The 14,719-nt window shown below is 40.8% G+C and overlaps 1 protein-coding gene across 1 annotated transcript in view; it reads right to left on the reverse strand.

Annotated features, from left to right (window-relative positions):
- Positions 1-14,719, reverse strand: part of LOC104587133 (uncharacterized) — a 95,080-nt gene that overhangs the window by 57,347 nt on the left and 23,014 nt on the right. Inside the window, exons 7-11 of the mRNA XM_088890690.1 lie at positions 4,864-5,111; positions 4,470-4,661; positions 2,067-2,140; positions 1,841-1,958; positions 229-312 (exon numbers count right to left, since the gene is read on the reverse strand). Of these exons, the coding sequence (XP_088746816.1) occupies positions 229-312; positions 1,841-1,958; positions 2,067-2,140; positions 4,470-4,661; positions 4,864-5,111 (716 nt within the window). The remainder of the gene's footprint in view (positions 1-228; positions 313-1,840; positions 1,959-2,066; positions 2,141-4,469; positions 4,662-4,863; positions 5,112-14,719) is intronic.

A 14,719-nucleotide genomic window follows, 5' to 3' on the forward strand; every position in this document is an offset into this window, starting at 1 on the left:
GATACAATTTCTTTCAAAATGCATAAAACAGAAATAGATTAGTACACTTGACTCATCAAACAACTACACCTTTATATTACAGCACATGTTGTGAGTTTGTCATCCTGAGCTAGGTTCATGCTTGGGGCTAAGCTAGACTAAAAGCTGAAACCAGCTTATAACCCTACATATAATGGAAACAAGAACCATAAAGCAGTAATAAAGATTATCAATAGCAAAAAACAATACCTGTTCAATTCTATAAAATGGTGCTAGATGGCTGTCAAAAAATTGTTTTTCTTCTGCAGCTTTACTCCCATGACCTACCCATAGCTGCAACAGTATGTGAAAATATTATGAACATATAGCTAGAATGATCTCACTAGGATTTTAGTAGTAGTAGAATGCCTAGAAACAATCTCTATAAATAGGAATATGGGATATCAATCAGGGTCTGCATGTTATTACATCATGATCATATTTTGTAATTGAATTCACACAACATAGTAGTAGCAGTAGACGAAGAAGAAGAAGTCTCATTAGAGTATCTCCCTATTGTTGTTTCCTATGAGTATCTAAGTAGGGTTTCTTTCAAACTCAAATTTTACTTAAGTTGTCATGTAACTATTACAAGCTAACATAAGAGCATCTTTTTTTTTTTGAGAAAAAAGGTTAACTTGATTAAGAAAGAAATGAGAGTACATGAGATGATGTACAATCAGGCTACACAGAGGTTACAAAGACATATTTCTATCATTGTACAAAATATCCCTGTGTGTACCAGATTTAGCCAAACTATCAGCTACAGAGTTTATTTCCCTAAGAATCCAGCAAATGTATACAGATAAGGATTTAACAGATATCTAGCCTCATTTAAATAGTGGGCCAATCTCCAAGGTCCTCCTTCCTTCTTCCCCAGCCACTTTATCGTGTTGCTGGAGTCTCCTTTGATTGTTAGATGAGTCAAGCCTAGATCTCTGATGATACGGAGCCCCGTTAAAGCAGATAAAATTTCTGCCGTTGTGGAGTCTGCAGCCCCAATTGGTCCACTAAAAGCCCCAATAGGATGACCATCCCTTCTCTTAAACACACCACCAATTCCTGCTGTTCCCAGGTTTCCACTTGCACTTCCATCAAAATATAAAGTCACTTCCTTCTCCTCTCCTTGATGAGGGAGGCTCTTCCCTCTTGGAGGACTGGGAGATGAGAATAACAATTCCACCACATTCTGCTGAAGCATATTCCTGGATATTCCTTTGAAGCTCTCCGAATTCAACATCTTTATCCAACTTAATGGAGATAATGAATGGTCTAGCCCTAATAATCTCATGTTGTTTCCTTTGATCATCTAAACAAGTTTCTTTCAACCTCAAATTTTATTCAAGTTGTCATGTAACTGCCACATGTTATCATAAGAGCATCTTTATCCAATTTAAAAAAAACAAAAAAATATATATCCAATTTAATGGAGATGATTATGGTCAAGACCAGACTAGAATGGAGAGGTCAAGTCTACTGTTGGTATGGTTTTATTTTAGATGAAATAGAGTTATCAATATGCCTCACAAGTCTTTTGTCATCAGTTCTGTTGGAAATTATTTATAGATCTTTCCTGTTCCAAATAGCTTAAAAACATTCTCCTTTTGATCACAAGATTCACAACTTGCTCCTTGGGTGCATATCATAGAGTGCTGAAATATAGAATGACCACACAAGAACATAATGTAATAAAGTAATAAACATCCAGAACATAGTATGCAAGAGATGGACATTATTAAGTCATGTGACATGGAAGCCCTCCATATAGTTGAGTTTGGGTATAGAAGCTGATAAAAACGTCATGTGAAAGCTTATTGTTTACCTTCTCAGGCCGTGTCTCCACTTTGAAACGAATTAGACCTAAGCAGAGCAGAAGAACAACAGCCAATGACAAACATAGAATAAGCATTGGGTTTCTAGCAACCCATGTTCCATATCTCCTGAACATAGAAAAGACATGCAATGAACAAGACTCTTTTGTTTAATAAACACAAAATATTTAGCTCTTATAATTCATAAACATTGGAAATGACAGCAGGTGCAATGACCTGTAGCAACTTGATATGTAGCCTTGCACAACAGAAAGTTGAACACCATTCACCACTTGAACCTCGTCATGTATCTAGAAATCATAAAGAAAAAGAAACAAAAAAATAAAAAGAAATTCAACAATAATCACAGTGGAAGAAGACCAAATAAATTAATAACAGTGACATACAAATAGTTTCCGTTTATACCCTTATAGATAAAAGTAAGGTGAGAATTGTAAAGAGGACTAGGGGAAGAGAACTGGGGTTTCAAAGAAGCTTCAAAGGGGATCACTAGCTAGATATGGCCCATCTTCAAAGCATGGAAGTCCAAATTCTGCTTGTTATTTTTATTAGCAACTCACATTGATTCCTCTGTTTATGGCATGAAGAGATTAAAGTATGTCTCATTTTCTGCCAGTGGGTCCACTGGAAGATGATCATTCCATGTGGTGCAAAGGGTTCCCTGAAATAGTGGCTCCACCCACTATCATTGCTTCCAGAGATGACGTGGCTGGCATCAAATCAATCCCAAATGCTTTGCCAGTACTTTTGAAGATTTCAAGCTGCATGAGCATGGTGATGGTTTCTTTCCAGTTCCTAAGGAAGAGGAATCTAAGGGGAGCCATCATCTATTTCTGGTGGATATCACTTTTGGTGCTCAGGTTAGGCTAATGTTTCCTGGCATCAGATGTCAAATTCATGAGATGTTAAACCCATGATATTATTGGATGTAATCATAGAATCACCTCTTCAAAACCAAGGATGGAGAGTGTAGGAGAGCTTTCATGGTTCTTGTTACTCAGCTAAATGTGAGGAATCATAAGTGCAAGATCACCCATTCAATGGCAGTGGAGTCTAATGGAGACGAAAGTGGCAATGGTTCGTCTGTAGAAATGACTGATAAGAATCTAGAAGAGGAGGTGGGGGTCTGTGTCAAGGTATTCCTTTGAATAGGAAAATACTTTTGAAGCAGATGATTAATCATGGGAAGGCATAAATATTGTTGCATTTGTTTTTTTCTTGGGTGGGGAAGCTTTAGATGAAGAAATGTTGGGGTAATTGGGAGAGGAAAGTGAAAAACTTGTAATAGAATCTGGATAGGGTAGAGATAGCAAGGCAAAGGAATGTAATAAGGAGATAGACAATCTGCTTGTTTATGGAAAAGCCTAGGCAGAGAGATAGGCAATAGCAAGAAGTGTTCTTGGGAGGTGGCAAATCCTAGCTTAAAGAGGTAAGGGAAGTAGGAGATGTGAATGAGGCATCTCAAAGAATGGGTATGTGGGGTGGGTGAGGGGAAGGGGGGACGAAGAGAGAAGTTTCAAACTGCATGGCAGAATTGGTTCATCTATCTTCCTTTTGAGGCAACCAAAGAAAAAGAGGGGGGATATTGTGGAGTGTTACAAAGGCGGCAATAGTTTGGGTTGTCTGGGAAGAGAGGCAGGAATAGGTGGTGTGTTCAGGAATTGGGAAAGCAGGATACTGATCTATATTCAGGACCTATTGGAATGGGGAACTCATTGAAAGCTGAATTATTTGCTTTGCTGGAAGGTCTTCCATTAGCAAAACAATTGGGTTACAGACAGGTGGAGGTGGAAGGGGATTCAAAGCTAATTGTTTCATGGGCTAACTGTAACAGACATACTCTGTGGACTCTTAAACATGCTTTCAGGAAGTAGGAAGTATTGCAAAGGACATAAATGCTGAATTTAAATGGGTGAGAAGGACTGCAAATGGCTTTGCTGATTCCCTTGCTGAGCAAGGGCTTATGAGGCAGCAATTGTTTTGGGCTACTATGTAATCCTTAGTGTAGTTTTCTGGGTGGGAAGTCCTGTCTCCTATATGTACTAACTTCAATTCCAATTTATTATAATAAATCTTTTCTTCTGCTGATCAAAATAAATTAATAGTTTGACTAATAAGTAATACTTAAAATTGTACAACCTTCTTTCTTGATTGTTGTATTTTTTTAGGGCCTAGGCACAGAAAAGATGATTAGAGTACTTGTGAAGTCACTGGGATTAACCTTCTGGACTATCCATCTAAGAAGTCTTTAGCAAATCAAACTAGCAGTATTAATGGACTTGTATGATGAAACCTGGATTTGATTATAGCAATTATCTAGGGGAAAGAAACATTATCCACCAATTATCTTGTACTATTGATACAAAGCAAGATGGTGTGACTGAAAGAACAAAATACTATGTTTTAGAAGTGGCTAGGGGGTTGGTGTTCAATATAAACACCCATGTCCAGTTTTGGAGAGTTGTCATACAAACAGTTGTTAATCCAAATGCTATCCAAAGTGCTTAGATTTGAATCTGCGATCCTTGCAGTTCATTTGTAAGTATTTGGTTTTGCATCTTAAACATATTACAATACTGCATGACTTATAAATGTACATCAATGGTACATGAGACACACCTGCATGGTTTGGATATCATCTTTCTGCTTGTTAACAGAATGGAGTTCGCTTTCATCCACAGCATTCAACAAAGGTTTCAACCTGGAAACTGGGCCCTTTTTTCCTCTTGTCCGGTGAAAAAAGCCCCAAACCAAGAATGAAGAAACCAATACAATATATAGAATGGCTAATGAAAATTCAACACACTTGACCTGCAGTAATCAGAAGATATGACCAAGATGATAAGGATGCAAAACTAAGAAGAGGTACAAATAAATATCCATATCCCATGGTATTACCTAATCATTAATATTGTAAGAAATTGATGCAACGAATACATCCTGAAGTAACTGAGTTCCTAAAACTGTAAATAAACGAAAAGAATCAATTGTTCTATATAGCATTCCTCCTTACCTTTAGGGACCCAATACTAATAGAACAAGAATGTTTCTTGTGAGGGAGAGGGGGTGCAGAACCAGAGCATGTGGAAGAAGAAGGGCAATCACCACAAGAACAGCCAAGAGAAGTGTCACCACATGAATAAACAGACACATTCATAGGCTTCATCCCAGAAGATTCAAAGATGCTTGATCGGAAATTAATGGCATATGGTGAACCGGGGACATCAAGGTCAGCTTGACGACCAATAAATACAAACCACTCTGGTAAAACAATCAGAAACAAAATGAATTAGAAGTAGTGGATTGCTAGCTTACATTCTTATGAACAGGTTGAAAGGATAACATCCCCCTTAGAACTTATAGAAACAATAAGAAGTTACCATCAAATAATATCAGTTCATGCAACAGGAGAAGTCTGCTGGACATATCAATGGAAGATTAACAGAGCTAGAAATCATTTTTCTCAGAAAAAAAAAAAAAGTGACATGTATATTCAACAAATAGGGGTAAAAAATATACATGAGAGAATATACAAAGCTATGGAAAAAAAAAGACACAGCCTCCTTCACTGAGGTAAGAAGTTATCGTTATACAAAAAAGCCTGCTGTACCCAATTTCTTCTCTGCAGTTGTATTTGATAACCTAGAACCCATATAATGTGAGATGAAAGGAGCACAATCAAGTCCCTAATATTATTCAGAAATGAGCCGATATCCAAGGACCACTTTCTATAATTTGAATCCATCTGGTTGTATTAACTGAGTCACCTACAATGAAGAAAGGTTTCAAGTGCTGTTGCATTGCAATTCTAAGCCCCTTCAGAAAAGTAATGACCTCAATCTTGGTGGAGTTGGCATCCCCAGTGGGGTTGCCATAGTCCAATAAGATTTCGCCTCCATGCCAAAAAAAGTCACCTCCAATTCATGCAACTCCCGGGTCATCAGGAGCACTAATCAGAGAGCCTCCTTTGAATAAATGTCTGAATTCTCCTCCGGAAGGAGGGGAGGGAAAATATGTACAAAAAGAAATTTATGCCCTTTTGAGTTCCACTATATCCTTACTCTACCTGATGAACATTCTAGGAGTGTAAACGACTTCCATTGTAATTACATGCCATTATATATAACTAGTAGGGAAGAAATTATTATACTGCTTTTTTATTGATTTCCTTACCCATCATTGATAATTTTTTTTTGGTAACTGTTAGTGTCGACTGTGTAGGGGTAGTTTGGTCTTTTTCATTTATGTTTGGTGTGAGGTATAATGTTTAAGTTAAGTGATGTGTTCCATGCTTAAGTAGGGGCATAACAGACTTTTTGTTTTATTATAGCAAACTATAAATATAACCTGGCCAACTAGAGAGAGTTGACTTTACTCTCTAGTTCAAACCAGTTTCTTCTTCTCTTCTTCTTCTTTCTTCTATCTCCTCTAACCTTCTTCTACTGCTATTTCTAACTGAATACTAGTGCAGATCTGAACTTTATCATGGTATCAGAGCCACTATAACAAATTCAGATCTGCCCAGAATTATTTTCCATTGTCATTCAGCCTAGGGTTTTCAAGATTTCTTCATCATCTGTTGGAGATAAGGAAAAGGGACGAAAAGGAGTGATTGCCCTTCCCTTTTGGAGGTTTTCATTCCTCCGGTCTGTGGTTTAGTGGGTGTTTGTGGTGGTTTGTAAACCCTCTAATCAATGGTACGAAGATGGTTGTTTCAGGTGGTACAGTGAACAGTCGAGTGCAGGTTGGTTTTTTGTTGATCAAATAGGTGGGCTATATGGGTGTTTCAGTGTGAATCGAGTAGTTAGTGAGTTGCTATGTTTATGGTGTGTATTTGGGTAGTTTTGTGGTGCTGAGAGTGAAGAATATCAATGACTGTTATTGCTGAAAACTGTGATGTGACAGTAGGTGTCTTCAGCAACAATCTGTCATTAGTGTGCAGTGTGGGAAAAGTGAATTAGGCGTGTGATATACAGGTGAGAGAAAAAAAGGGAGAAAGAAAAAAACCTCCTGCTGAATCTCAAGTCTAGTGTTATGGTTCCCCCCCAATTACCTGAATGTTCAGATGACTTCTATCAAATTGAATGGGGAGAATTATGTGCCTTGAGCAAAATCCGTAGAGGTCTTTCTTAGGGGTAAGAAGAAAGTGAAGCATGTAAGAGAAGAAAAACCTCCTGCTGAATCTCAAGAACATAGTGGCTGGGAACAATAAGATGCACAAATTATGACCTAGTTATGGAATAGTATGGAACCCAAGATCAGTGTAAATTTTATGTTCTTAGATACAACCAAGGAGATTTGGGACCATGCCAATAAATTGTGCTTTGGACAAGACAATACTACTAGAGTGTATCAGCTTTATCAGGAGTACTTTAATCTGCAACAGGTAATCAAATTCTTGAGGAATACTATGCTAGCATGAGGAATCTTCATAATGAGTTGAATGTATACCACCCCCTCACTTCTGATGTTAAGATTCAACAACAACAAAGGGAGCAACTCGATGTAACCGGATTTTTAACAGGGCTAAAATCTGAATATGAACCAGTGAGAGCACACATACTAGGTGGGTCAACTCTTCCTTCTCTAGAAGAGGTGTTTGCCCGACTTTGGAGGATTTCTATTGGACCTATAGAGAACTCTAATATCTCTGAGAGGTCTGCCTTTGTAGTGACAAGAGGAGAGGGTCATGGAGTTAAAGGTGGAGCTCGGGGAGTTCAGCCCGATCGTAGTGATGGTGGTGGACCCATGTATAGTCGTGGTAGTGGACGTATTGGAGGTCGAGATTTAGGGGGAACTCGTGGCACAAGACGTAATGATGGTCCAAGGAGGTGTACGCATTGTGGTATGGAAGGGCACACTGTTGAGCAGAAGAAGAAGAAGAAAGGAAGGAAGAAGAAGAAGAGAGAAGAGGCTGCAAACTTAAGGCCTCAAAAGAACTACTTCATGCGAGTGAAGCATTTGTATTTATACTATACTGGCCGTACAACACAAGAGGACTACAAAAAATTACAAAAATACCCCTGTAGGCACTAAACCTGCGTACAGTACATATAATACACCTGTCAACACTCCCCCTCAAGTTGGAGCATAGATATCAATCATGCCCAACTTGTCACAGAGACCTTGGTGTCTAGAATGGTTTAGCCCCTTTGTAAAGATGTCTGCTAATTGGTCTTCAGAGCTGATGTATGGAGTGCATACTTTGCCTGTGATGATTTTCTCTCTGATAAAGTGCTTGTCAACTTCAATGTGCTTTGTTCTATCATGTAGTACTGGGTCGGCAGCGATACTTATAGCTGCCTTGTTGTCACAGAGTAGAATCATGTGTTTGTCTACTGGACAACCCAACTCTCCCAATAGATTCTTTATCCACATACCTTCAGCTACTCCGTGTGCCATTGCACGGTACTCAGATTCAGCACTAGATCTAGCTACCACGGTTTTCTTCTTACTCCTCCAAGTAACAAGGTTCCCTCCTACAAATGTGCAGTAACCACTAGTAGACCTTCTGTCACTTTGAGATCCAGCCCAGTCCGCATCTGTGTAAATTTCAACTCTCAAATGTCCATGTTTCTGGAATAATAAGCCAACACCCGGGAACTTCTTAAGATACCGCAGTATTCTTTCCGCTGCTTCAAGATAAGTGGACCTAGGTGCATGCATGAACTGGCTAAGGACACCAACAGCATATGCTATGTCTGGACGAGTCATAGAGAGGTACAACAATCTTCCTACAAGCCTCTAAAATTGCTTCACATCCTTAAGAGGTTCACTTTGGCTGTCACTTAACTTATGGTTGGGGTCAATGGGAGAGTCAGCTAGTTTAACCCCAATCATTCCAGTGTCCTTAAGCAAGTCTAGGACATATTTCCTTTGGGAGATGAAGATACCCTTTTTTGATCGGGCAACCTCAATTCCAAGGAAGTATTTAGCGGGTCCTAGTGAAGGGATGAGAGATCCATCCTATGGACGCCCAAAGATTGCGGAATAAGGGGCGAATTTCAAAAATTTTTCTCTCCCTTCAACTGGGAATCGTATTCCCATTTAGAAAATCATATTTTCAAGGATCAATTCTGAACCATAAACTGAACCAGATCTGAACCAAAAAGGAGTGGGAAGGATTATACCTGATATGGAGAAGTAATATCTCCCAACGAAGGTGTTCACGCCCAAGGAAGGATCCAAAGACTGCTCCCACTGAAGATGGCGCAGTGCAGGTGGAGCAAAATCAGCAGTGTTCTTCTCCAAGAACTCTATCCTTTGCAAGAATCAACAAGATAGTACGTGAGCACAGCTTCCTTTCAATCCTTTCTCAAAGAACTGATGTCAAGATCCAATCTTGACTTCTCCCACAAGTGGAGATCGAACTGGCAAACAGGGCGGCAAGAACAGGGAGGCGGCAAGAGAGTATTTGCAGGGAGCAGAATTCTCTCTTCTTGATTTCAGCACTAAAGAAAACCTGATGATCTGTGTGTTTTTAGGCTGCCGCCCCCTTCTTCTTTTATAATCTTAAAGGGATCAGCTCCTAATCAGATTAGGAGTTGCTAATCCAAATCACATTTGGGTTAGAAGTCCCTTTAAGTGATAAGGGATAATCCTTATCTTATCTGGAGATCAGATCAACCATCTCCTAATCTAATTAGGAGGTTTCCAGATCTAAATCTTATTTGGATCTTGGACTCTCTAAGTGGATAGGGTCTAAGCCCAATCCTATTAGCTGATCCACTTCAGATTTCGCCCCTTTATTAACTAAATAAACAGCCCAGTTCGAAATGGGCTTTAGGCCCATTAAGCTTATGTGCTCACTTAACCCTCTTAACTGCTGCCCAGTTGGGCTTCCTTGTATGGCATGGGACCCAAGCATTGATCTACACAACAGCCACATGGGTTCAGCCCAACCTTTGTTACAAGGCCCTGGCCGAATGCACTGCTGAAGACAGTGTACCCCCTGAAACCCATCAAATGGGCTCTACGGGCCCAACACTTACACTAAGTGGTCCCTGGGCCAAGCCACCTTGTAACACCCAGGGACTGTCGGCAGATGCAAGATTAGCCCATCAGGTGTTATCCTCAATGGTCTTACACTTAACCTCTCAGCCCATAATGATCATACACTGCCCGACAAGAGAGGACCTCTCCCTCGGCTGCAAGGAACAGTGTTGCACTCTCCACTCATATGGATCCCGGGAATTAAAACCTTTTGCAAACCTTTTAGAAACCATAACATATATACTTTTATATCTTATATAAAATATATTTTGCAAAACAAATCTCAACGGTTGAAATCGGCTGCCGGCAGTCTTGGTTTCCATCAGTGAGAGTGCATCCCCGATCATTACCTTTGTCCGACAAAGGGGCTGATCCTGTCACTATGATCACCCACTCAGATGAATTCTCGGACTGTCCCAACATACCCAGGTTTTGACCCCCGCTAAGGATCTCACTGATTGGTACATCAAAGATAGCCCAATCCAACACCTAGTGCAGTATCATAATCGAGTCTAGGGGTCGGGTGTAACTTTCCAGTTTTGCCCATCAATCTCCAAGGTCCAGGGCAATACTAGAAATCTGGTCCAGTTCAAAGATTCAATTAATCCTACACTGTATGTGCCTAGGGTCTCACCCTGGCAGCTGAGACAGGCCACCCCAACCGACTTGGTGGCACCACAGTGTCAGCCTTATCAGGATAGGTCTCCCCAGACCGACCCACTGGCTGTGAACATTCTAAACTAACACGAGTCTCATTAAGTGTCCAGTTTAAGGGTATTACACAGAAACATACCAAGGGAACATGAATCAAATATGTATCTTTATTCATTTACAATAAACTCATAAAGTACATCATTCTGATTGAAGCTAAGGGCATACAAAACTGTCTAACACCTAGATCTTTCACTTCGAACTAAGTAGCAAGGAAGCCCTTCAAACTTTGAATCTCATCCTTCCAGTCACCAATAACAATTATGTCATCCACATATACTATTAGGGCAGCCATTTTACCTTCTACCCTTTTTACAAACAGTGTGTGATCTGACTGACATTGCTTGTATCCTCTCTGCTGAACTGTAGTATGAAATCTGCTAAACCAAGCTCTTGGTGAATGCTTCAGCCCATATAAAGACTTCTTTAACTTGCACACTTTTTGTTCACTTCCTTGAGCCAAAAAACCCGGGGGTTGAACCATATAAACTTCCTCTTCAAGGTCACCATTCAAGAAGGCATTCTTGATGTCGAGTTGATGTAGATCCCAATTCAGATTGGCAGCAAGAGAGAAAAGTACTCTAATAAAGTTCATTTTGGCAACAGGGGCAAAGGTTTCTGCATAATCAACTCCATATACTTGAGTAAAACCCTTCGCCACTAAACGAGCTTTATACCTCTCCACAGTTCCATCAGCCCCATGCTTAACAGTGAACACCCATTTACATCCAACTGGATCCTTCCCCTTAGGGAGATCAACAAGATCCCACGTGCCATTCTTATGAAGAGCATCGATTTCTTCCTTCATGGCATTTGTCCATTCTGGTACTAAGAGAGCTTCTGCCACATTCTTGGGAATAGGAATACTGTCAATGGAGGTAAGGAAGGCACGAAATGAAGGTGAGATGTTCTCATAGGAAACAAAGTTGGAAATAGGGTGTTTAGTAGTGCACAACCTAACACCTTTCCTGTGGGCAATAGGAAGGTCAAGATCATTAGCAACAGGGAGGTCAGGACCATCATTGGGAGTCAAGTTACCTGAGAGAGTATGATCTTCCCCCGAGGAGTTTGATGGCACTTGAGGTACAGCTTCTGGATTCCCCACAGCTCTTGAACTTGGTTGGCCTTTATGACGACGAGAAAAAACACAGAAAGGTGGAGGATCAGGAAGAGAAGGGGGAGAAGGAGAAGAATTAGGAAGAGGAGGAAGCTGAACCAGTTTCTCCTCATGCCTACACTCCCCCTGAGGAGAAATGGGAAAGAAGGGCTCATCTTCAAAGAAGGTAACATCCATGGAGACATAGAATCTCTGAAAACTATGATCAAAGCAACGATACCCTTTCTGAGAGAATGAGTAGCCAAGAAATATGCACGGGATAGCACGGGAGTCCAATTTCCCCCGGGTGGGAGATAGGTTTTGGACAAAGCACCGACAACCAAAAACACGAGGGATAGAAAGAAGAGGGGCCTTAGGAAAGAGAAGCTGATATTGGGCTTTGTACTCTAACCAACGAGAGGGCATTCGGTTAATGAGGTATGTAGAACAAAGGACAGCCTCAAGCCAAAAACGTTTGGGAACATTCATGTGGAGTAGTAAACCCCTTGCCACTTCAAGTAGATGTCGGTTCTTCCATTCAACCACCCCATTTTGTTGTGGCATATGGGCACAAGAGCTCCGATGAAGAGAGCCATGTGAAGCAAAGAACTCCGTGAGGTCACTATGAAAAAACTCTTTTGCATTGTCTGACTGAAATATTTGAATCTCGGTCTGAAATTGGGTGAAGACCATCCGCTGAAAATCTTGGATAATTTTTGGTACTTCCTCACGGGTTCGCATTGGATATACCCAAGTATATCTGGAATAATCGTCAATGAAGGTAATGAAGTACTTGTAGCCACTCTCAGAAGGTAAAGTAACAGGGCCCTACACATCAGAATGCACAATGTGAAAAGGAAACTCAAATTTACTATTTCTTTGAGGAAATTGAGTTCTACGATGCTTGCTTAACTGACACGTTTGACAAGAAAGATTAGAAACAAACATTGACTTACACAGTTCTAGGAAAACAAATTTCAAGGTCTCAAAAGACAAATGACCCAGACGACAGTGCCACAAATACATTTTACTTTTTTTGAACTGACTCATAGACTCTGTAACATGAAGGCCAGCCATATTCTCCAACATGTAGAGTCCATCAACCATACATCCCCTACCAATCGTCCTCCCCGAGGCAAGATCCTAAATCACACAATAGGTAGGGAAAAAAGTCACAAAACAGTTTAAGGAATTTGTAACACTACTGATTGAGAACAAATTCATAGGGAATTTTGGAACATGAAGAACATCAGAAAGAGTAAGGCCGAGGGGAAGAGAGACAGTTCCTTGACCAGCTATGGAAGTGTATGATCCATCAGCTAGTCTCACTTTATCTCTTCCGGAAAGAAGGTGATAGGTTTGAAAGTAAGAGGACATACCAGTCATGTGTTTTGACGCTCTAGAATCGATGATCCATGGAGAGTCAAGGTTGTGAGAAGCAGCATGGAAAGCTGTGGCAAGATTACCTGATGTGGATGCAAAAGAGGTGGTGGGAGGAGCATCCACCTGGCGAATTGCTCTACCATAAAGCTCCAAATGGTCACGGAAGGAGTTTACAATATCTTCCCTTGGGTCAGATCCAGAGTAGCTATGTTGGCCATGTGGTGTTTGAGTCACAGTAGAAGTGGAGGGCTGATCCTCCCGAGTAACCATATTGATCATGTGGTGTTTCTTGGTACCTTGTTGCCCGGGTCTTCTAATTACATCTGAACCTTGCTTCTTAGGTAAATCCTGAGCCCACTTTGGTTTCCCATGGAGATCCCAACAAGTATCTTTGGTGTGCCGGAGCTTCTGACAATTAGTGCACCACAATCTTTCCTTATTCATGGTTCTAGGTTTAGAAGAACACAAAAACAAAGGTACACTGCCTTACAGAGCTGCAACAGTCCACAACTAGGCACTTGCTGATTTCCGGTTTCACAGAGAACCAAACACAAACACTGCAGCTGCAATACTAGTTTGTATGACCTACGCTTTGTAGGAGTCCACAGAACAATATACGAACACTGCACTTGCAGTGTAACCAGGTCTAGATGACCTACAATTTTACAACTTTCATGCAGCTTCACGGTGGGAACAGCAATACAAGTGCTGATATCCACACCTAATCAGTAGGAACAGCAATACAGCAAAACAAGTGGTGGTTCAACACACCTAATCGGCTGATATCCACTTTCCAGGGCAGCCGAACAGTCACTTAGGGTTTAGGGCTCAACAACAGTCCCTTAGAGAGCTGAATAGAGCAACACACAGTCGGAGGAGGGAAAAACAAAATAGCTGAACAGTCCCTACTCAGATTTCTGGACATTAACAGTCCATCGAAAGAGTGCAAGAAGAGAACCATAAACAGAAAAACTTCAGTTCAGTACCCAGGTCACCCGAACTGTGAATAGGCAGTACACTCATGGACCCAATCTTCTCTACAGGCCAGAACCCTTATTCGAACATCTGGGATGGTTTTCTACAGTCTTCTTAGTCGAGCAACCCCAAAAAACAACAAGCAGAACCCTGTTCTGCGCTAGGAAGTTGAACAGTCAACTTTCTTGTAGCAGAACCCTACTCGGCAGTGAAGACTAATCGCAGCATTAGGGAATGCTTCCTCTTCCTTGTCTTCGAGCATCAGGACTATAGCTTCTATGCAGCAGTGAAGAGAGACCTTAGTTGGTTGTTTTCCAGGCCTAGTCGGTCCTGCTCTGATACCATGTTGAGCAGAAGAAGAAGAAGAAAGGAAGGAAGAAGAAGAAGATGAGAGAAGAGGCTACAGACTTAAGGCCTCAAAAGAACTACTTCATGCGAGTGAAGCATTTGTATTTATACTATACTAGCCGTACAACACAAGAGGACTACAAAAAATTACAAAAATACCCCTGCAGGCACTAAACCCGCGTACAGTACATATAATACACCTGTCAACACACACCATTAACTTTTGTTATGATTTGCATGGCCCACCTTCAACTTGAGCAAATCATGCAATAGCTAGTTATGATAGTACAAGATAGGATATTCAACAAGCTGATCAGATGCCTTCTACATCTATAGATGTCTCCAGGAAGGAGATGATGAGTGT

This window comes from Nelumbo nucifera, chromosome 6 (assembly GCF_055504915.1).
Source record: "Nelumbo nucifera cultivar China Antique chromosome 6, China Antique-T2T, whole genome shotgun sequence".
NCBI classification, from domain to species: Eukaryota; Viridiplantae; Streptophyta; class Magnoliopsida; order Proteales; family Nelumbonaceae; genus Nelumbo; species Nelumbo nucifera.